Below are 8,273 nucleotides of genomic sequence, written 5' to 3' on the forward strand. Positions count from 1 at the left end.
CCCCCCACCCCCCACCCCCCAAAAAAAAGAGGTTCAAACATGGTCTAAAGTTTAATAATCAATGTGAATTTACTTAAACGCTCATATTCTTCGACCCACAGTGGAAAGTTTTATTTTCCTACTTTAGAGAGAATCTTACTTAAAGTTCTCTTTCGTGGACAGTACTTTTGGTTAAAATTTGAAGTGGCGCTATGTTCTTTAATTAGATAAAGATAGGAAACAAAGGAATATATAGTTATATTATTGGATACGACTTGACTTCTTTAATGACTTGTCTAAAATTTAGATAAGATTAGACTGTAGCTTGAGTTTATATCAGAGACGCGTGGTGGGATTGTTTTTATATTTACAAAAGGTAAAAGTGAATAATTGCCAAGAAAACACCAGAATTTGGTTCCACTAACTTGGAAGCGAAGGAAGAAGCTTCATTGACTTTATTTGAGATTTTACTTGAAAAAATAAAACTTTGATCAGACACGACATTTTAAACAGATAAGTAGAAGAAAATGGTTTCAATGGTTGACAAAAATCAACTCTCCTAATATTATGTTGGAAATTTCCATTTGTATAGAATTTCAGTTCACAGAATTCTGCCAGAACAGATACGTGTGGAGCCCATGTATAAAAAAAAAAAAAAAAAAAAAAAGCCTAAATGTATCACCCATCGATGCCCACTGTGAGTTGTTTTGAAAAAATATGTGACTTTCCTGTTTATAAGTGCAGCAAGGCTTTATTATGTTAGTGTAATTGATTATATTATAACTTTTTTCTTATTTTTAACAACATTTTCAAGATGTTCTTTAAAAGTGAAACGCTCTTCATTATTAAAATGTCTATCCTTATAATAAAGTTTCAAAGGACTCTTCAAATTAACAATTGAAAATGGAAATTGAGTTTGATTTTCCAAGTTTGAAGAACCAAGCACTCTTTACAATTAAATACATTCAAAATATTCTAATTTTCAATGCTCCATATATTGACCCAACTAAATAGTATATACAAAAAGAATGGAAGAAAATAATATGATAATTAAGAAAAATGTTGGTAAAAATAAAAGATAGGAAAAAATAATAAATACACATTGAAAGTAATAAAAATTTTACTCTCTAATGATAAAAAGATTGTTGGAGTATTTCAAAATTTTTATTCTTTAAATTTAGAGATGTTCTTTAAATTATGCATTTGAAAATTAGAGGGATCGTGAAAATGCTCTAAATAGCGTCCGCTGTTTTAAGAGTTACCTTCAAAAATTTGTCAAGCTTGATGTATTCAACACCATCGAACATGATTGGGAAGATGAAGATATTAAAATTTGATCTACATTATTACAAATTAAGCTCCTGTTTGTCTATCATTATTTTAAGACTCTTTTTTTTTTTTTTAAATTCATTTTCAACCACATTCTCACAATAAAATATTCCGTACATAACTTCAAAAAAAATTTCTACATTTTAAACACGTATTCTTCAAAAATTCATTATTTCAAAACTCATTTCTTACTTTAACGGTGGACAAACGGGAGCTAAACATGCATTCCCGTACGAGGAATACCAAGAGCAGCTGATCTAAACTTCTTATCTTGTTTATGACTAATCCTTGTCATGTATAATTATCTGACCTTAGATTTATCCACCCCCAGTTTAGGTAAGAAAGCAAGATAATGTGCGTCTAATTGCTTTATCTGATTGGAAGACTTATTCAAAGTCACGTAGGTGGATTACTGCGAATTTAGTCTTTGTTTGATAACCATTCTTCCAAAATAATAATAATAATAATAATAATAATAATAATAATAATAATTATACTTATTTTCATCTACACATTCTCACAATGAAATATCCTTCATGTAAATCTAAAATTTTTTTTTACTCTTAACCACAAATTCTTCAAAAATTTACTATTAAAAAATTCATTTTATACCAAAAAAAGGTTGTCAAACATGGACTTAGGCTTTGTTTGTCTACCATTATACTATATTGTACCTCATTATTTTTCTATATTATTCATTTTCAACCACACATTCTTCATTAAAATAATATTATATGTAAATTAAAAAATTTTTTTAACTACGTATTTCCAATCACTATTCCATAATATATTACTCACAAATAATGGGGCACGAACACCCCCTTAACTAGGAGAGCAGGGTATCTTCAAGAGCACCTAGTTGGATTTCTTAAATGATTACGGGGAGTCATCTCTGGCATGATTTTCTGCCCCCATTAAATTACATTCTATTACATTCTATTTTTCACTCTCATATTTTCAACCACACAATCTTCCATAAAATAATAATACACGTAAATCAAAAAAATTTCCTTATTTTTTAACCACTCATTTTTAAAAAAAATACTATTCCACCCATTTTCATTACCAAAAAATGGGGTCCAAACAGGACTTAGTCGAGAAGGTTTGAAAGTGGACGCTAAATAAAATTGAATATTTTTCATTTTGTTTTATTTTTTTTAACTAAGTAGTAAGTTCTCATATTCACACCCCTTTTAAAAAGTCTGATGTCATCACATTACACTTGGATATTATATAATTTCACGGATTAAAGATACAATGATATTTGTCTTATTGTACCATTCACATTTTTATCGAGATCGTATAATTTTTATGAATAGAATTCCCTTCAGGTCAACATAACACATCCAATCTTGTTAAAATTGTATTTTATTTTATTTTTTTTGGTTTAAAAGTTATCTATAAATATTATGCGTACTTGTCTATATATTAAGCCCTCGTTTGATTCCTTTAAAATTTTAATATATCTTTCTTTTTCTTCTTTTTAATTTCAAAATTTTTAATAAAATAATATTACATGTAAATTTAAAAAAATTTATTCTTTTTTAACCACACATTCTCCCAAAAATTACTATTCTAAAATACATTTTTACTCAAAATTCTCACTATAATAATTGTCAAACATGGGCTAAAATGAATTTGACCAAACAAGCAATTATTTTTCCAATCGTGCTATCTGTATAGATAAAACACTGTTAGGGGGATTGCTAGATGATACTTGACATTTTTACATTGGAATATGGCAAAATAATAAAATAAAATAAAGGACACATAAAGGTGCTCTGCCAACACAGCAACTGTAATTTCCTTGTGACATTTTTTACATTGGAATATGGCCAAAAAAAATAATAAATAGGTGTGCTACCAACACAGCACCTGTAATTTCCTTGCAAATAACTCTTATTTTTCACTCTTCTTTTTCATTGTATGTGAGGGTTTCTAGTCATGGATTCAAATGTTAGTTGGAAGAGACTAAGCCTTTATTTAATTTCCATTCTTTGGCTATAAGAATGAAAAATATGATCGTGGTCTATCACATCAAGTCACCATATTTGACTTTCTAATCCTTGTGCGGATCCCATAACGATTATATTTTTCATTCTCATTATCATAAAAATGGGTACCAAAAGGGTAAATAAATCGCGTGCAAAGTGGTAATTAGGCAGAATTTCGAGACTGTTGCCCAAATCATAGCTGCAAGTCTCAGTTTTCGAACAAAATTTGTATCATAGAGTAAATATTTCCTTTATGCTGAAACTTAACCATTTTACTTGTAATAAGATCGATTATACTGTAATAAACAGAATTTTGAAAAAAAAAAAAATTCGAATCTTATCAAGAGTGTTCAACCATATAAACATGGAATAATCATTTTTCTATCAATTTTATGTACAAAGAAAAAATCAGGCATAGAGAAAAATATCTACAAAAATTTGATATTCTATCAAGATTTTCACGTCATCTAACGGTGAGCCAGTCATCTAGACCGGACCAATCCCAATGAGGCAGACGATCGCTCACTAGTCCTTGCAGCCTCTCCGCCGGCGGAATGGACTTCGACCCAGTTGTCGAATTTGCCTCTTCAAGAAACCATGAGCTAGATTTTGAGGAATATTCCGGCGAGGGCAAAGATGTAATTGTCCAATCAGGGAAATCAAATGGACACCTAGGAGAGGTCGAGGCATGATCTTCATGATGACTACCTTTTGATGTAACAGTGCCAGCAAATTCTTGATCATCTACAAAGGAATGGTTTAAAAGCATCTCAGCCGTCCATCTCTTACTTGGATCACTAATAAAACATTTTCCAAGAAAATCTTTTCCTTCTGATGATAAATTACTGGGCACCTCCGGCTTCTCGCCATGAACGCCGATTCTCATCAGTAGCTCCGCCAAGCCGAAACACCTCCACGGCGAAGCTCCACTGACCATCTGCGCCACCACACACCCAAGTGCCCATATGTCGGCGGGAGGACCCTGATCGTTTCCGGTAGCCATCTCCGGCGACATATACAGTGGCGTACCCCTCAATTCACACCCAGAATCACCCACTTTCTGTCTTTCAACTCTCTTCGCCAAGCCAAAATCCGCAATCTTTACACCACCATCTGGGCACATAAGAATGTTCTGGAGCTTAATATCACAATGAACAAAACCAAACTTGTGAATATAATTAAGCCCTTTCAGTAAAGCCTTTGTATACCGCCGGACTTCACTCTCCGGCAGCCGATTATCCCGGCAATTCTTCACTTTATCCGCCAAAGAGCCACCGGAAGCATACTCCAACAATACATTATACAATTTCTCACCGTTTTCATCAGTAAAATTTTCCCCAAAGCAGCGAATGATTTCTGGGCAATCTTTAAGCTCATCGAGGATCAATTTCTCGTTCATGAGCGAATCAGAAACAGACGCCCCACAAGATTTCACGGCCATCAGTTGTGGAATTTGAGAGCTCTGGCTTCTGGATACGGCTAAATTCACCGTTCCAAAGCTTCCATTCCCCAATTTTTGACCACGAACCCAATCCATTTCCGCCCGTAATTTCAGAATACCAATTTTTTTTCGGTGTATCGGTTGTTCTTGGCTTTTCCTGAAGAGAAAATACAGAATAGTTCGAGAACTAATTTAATTGAATAACAATTGGAATTTCTATCATGTATTTATCTAGAGGACTTGGAGAGTTATTAATTGTATGTAAAGGTGACGCAAAACGTGCGAATAAAAAACATGCGAGTGTGAATGATTTTAGCATCTTTTTGTATAAAACAATGACCACGCAATTCACTTATTTATTTAAAAACGTTTTTCTAAAAAAAAAAAAAAAACCAATAATAATTATATAATAAATAATTAATGGATAAGATTATTGTATATTAAATATAATTTAACTTATATTTCTTCATAACGTATAAATTTGATAGTAATGGAATATATATTTATTCTTCATTGGTTATGTAATACTTTGCAAAATGTAAAGAAAAACGATAAATCAAGATTTATTCATAGTTAATTTAAACGGGATATTATTTTGTCAATTTATTAAATTTTATTTAACTTTATTTCAATTATGAAAGTACGCTTTCAAGATTAAAAAATTATATAACTTATTAACAACGTGATAATACGAAGTGTGGATTTGTATCAAAATGACGAAAACAAGTTGCGTCTACTAAAGCTTGATGAAAACGTCCATTTTTTCCATTGCTTGTAGTGATTCCCAACAAACTTGAGATGTTTCGTCATGGTTACAAATTGAAACTAATTGGCAAGTGTTAAAATTCAAATTATATAATAAAATATAATTTAATAATCATTGGATAGAAATGTATATATATTATTATATTTATAAATTATATGACATACACATGACAAAAGAGGTTCCACATTGGTCCACTCGACATCGATAATATTAATTGAATTGGATCGATCGAATCAAGTAATCTCATATTGAGTTTGGACTCGATCCTTTAGCCTCACTTGGCTCATTTTCCTTCTTCCACACACAGAGACGCATTCTTTCTGTTTGACCATTGATTTGACTGTTAGAATGCAAACGATTGTAAGGCTTTTTTCTTGGTCGGTGACCTTTGTATCCTAATGGTGTGTAGCAACATGCAGGTGATGCCTACGTGAATGAGAGGCGGTCGAGAATCCGTTCGTCACATATCTCTTTGAATTTTGAAGTCAAAATATAAAATGCCTCAAGAGTGAATTATATTAGAGTGATGATGAGAATTTCACAAATTTAATCTTACATATTCATATCGTAAATTTATTTCTAATCGCATATGTTTTAAGGTATCAATCACATTTTTGAAAAAAATAATAATAATGTTATTGCAGTCGCTCACTGTTATAATTGCTCTACGTGACACATATGTGACAGTTAGTGATTTGATGTATTTTTGTAATAATTTTTTATTATCTAATGCATCAAATTACTAACTACTAATGCATCAAATCAATAACTATTACATGTATGTCGCGTAGAGTAACTACGATATTGATTGACTGCGAATAACGTTATTCATTTGAAAAAGAAGAGATGCAGAAAAAAGAAAAAAGAATATTGACACATTTTTTTTTTTTTTACAAGGTGTCCAATTCTTGACTAATCCTTGGGTCTGTGATCCGGCCCCTCTTCACACAGTCCGGTTAATCGCAGGATGTGCCTCCGACTGGCCAGGGTCCGAGCGCTCCCCACCTGGTCTGACAAAGTGCCAAGCAAGCCAATCCAAGTTGCACCTTGCCTTCCAAGAATAATCCTTGCCTTCCAAGTTCCCACTTGCCTTCCAAGAATAAATCCTTGCCTTCCAAATGTTCCCTTGCCTTCCAAGAATAAATCCTTGCCTTCCAAGAGCCCCATGTTTCGAACTCACGACCTCTGCTCTGCCAGGTTTGACAGCGTCCGTCCTTTGCCAGTGGAGAAGTGCCCTGGGGGGCAGAATATTGACACATTTTGCCTCACTGTAAAGTAGAGCCAGCAGCAGAAAAGTAGTTGACTTTAATATCTTGATTCATAGCTGAGGCTGACCCATGGAAACTAAATTATTTAATTAAAATAATAATGGAGTATGGACACACGCATTCACCATGTGTAATAACGAGGATCCTCCACATGGAATCAGTCGTGCCTTCTTTTGGGACTCAATTTTGTAAAATAATTACGTACCTAATCATTGAATGCACCGCTGTGAACCACTTCTTCTCACAAATCCAACTGTCGGTGATTGCGGGATAAATTCGTAGAGATACTTATCCCATCATTTCGTATAATTCTGAAAATCAAATTATAAATGCTGACCAACGTCATTAATCTATAAATCGTGAAGGCTATATTATAATTTTAAGGTAATTAAATAGCGTAAAATGCAAGTTGATAGGGTTGAGATTTGTATCGAAACTAGTGTGATCGTAATCAGAGTTTTATTAAATAGTCAATCATAAAGAGGAGTTGGTGGTGACAACTTCTTATGTATATTCAAATGAAATAATAAGAATATCGACAAAGTTAGCAGCTCTAATGCTAATGCATAGTTTCAGAGTTGAATTAGTGAGTGATTTCGAAAATTGAAACGTATCGTTATATCGTATGTTAAACTCACACAAGAAAAAGAAAAGTAATTGCAATTAGTAGACGTGCATTATCACATATGAAATCAACATAGACTCTTTCTACATTAAATCTCAAAACTAGCTTTATTGTATGGTATTCGACCTCTCGGCTCGACCATCTTGCAGGACTAGCCGATCATTAAATGAATAAAAAATATATATATTATATCCAATCTTACTATCATCAAAATCAATCTTCATTCTATACTAAAATGAACAATTGACTCCTCTTTCAATTGTTTGTGAGATTTGAATTCCAAGCATTAACCTTCCGTTTTGATGAAAAATGTGTTATTAAAAAATAAATAAAATTTTTAAATTTACCTGTGATATATTATTTTAGTAAAGAATGTATGATTGAAAATAATAGAAAGAAAAATATATCTTAAAAATATTGGGAAAAACAAAAACTAAATCTTGTGAAACTAGAATTTTTGACGGATTAATCGAAAATATCCATTAGAGTGGCACATGTCATACACATAAGAAAGAACATGGCATAAACTGGCACGTCTCAATATCAGGGACTAGCTAATGCACATCAAAATCCATGTCAGGCCTTTTACGTGCCAAACTATCTGAGTCACACTTCAAAAGCAATTGATAAGTTGAAAAATGACGTCGACAATATCTCAATTGTTCCATAATCAGCCAATAACAGAAGTTCGGGTTAGGTAGAAGACATTTGGTTCGAATCATTAAATGACAACAAAAGGGCGGTAGTCAGTCAGATGCACCGAACCAATAGGACAAGATCAGAACCATCAATTTTGAGTAGCAATCAACACGGTGAATTCAACTGTCGAAATTTAATAAGTAGCTGCTGAACCGAAGTCAAAGCCAATAAG

General features: G+C 32.6%; 1 protein-coding gene across 1 annotated transcript; it reads right to left on the reverse strand.

Moving 5' to 3' along the window:
• Positions 1–3,639: 3,639 nt before the first annotated feature.
• On the reverse strand, positions 3,640–5,030 carry LOC111397045 (mitogen-activated protein kinase kinase kinase 18-like). Its single transcript, XM_023023734.1, has one exon. The coding sequence runs from the start codon at positions 4,837–4,839 to the stop codon at positions 3,766–3,768; it is 1,074 nt and encodes a 357-aa protein (XP_022879502.1). The 5' UTR covers positions 4,840–5,030; the 3' UTR covers positions 3,640–3,765.
• Between the last annotated feature and the right edge of the window lie 3,243 nt (positions 5,031–8,273).

This window comes from Olea europaea, chromosome 7 (genome assembly GCF_002742605.1).
Source record: "Olea europaea var. sylvestris chromosome 7, O_europaea_v1, whole genome shotgun sequence".
NCBI lineage: Eukaryota > Viridiplantae > Streptophyta > Magnoliopsida > Lamiales > Oleaceae > Olea > Olea europaea.

What these genes read in the sequence shown, in the direction of transcription:
- LOC111397045 (XM_023023734.1), bottom strand. Translation starts at nt 4,839, where the DNA reads ATGGATTGGGTTCGTGGTCAAAAATTGGGGAATGGAAGCTTTGGAACG.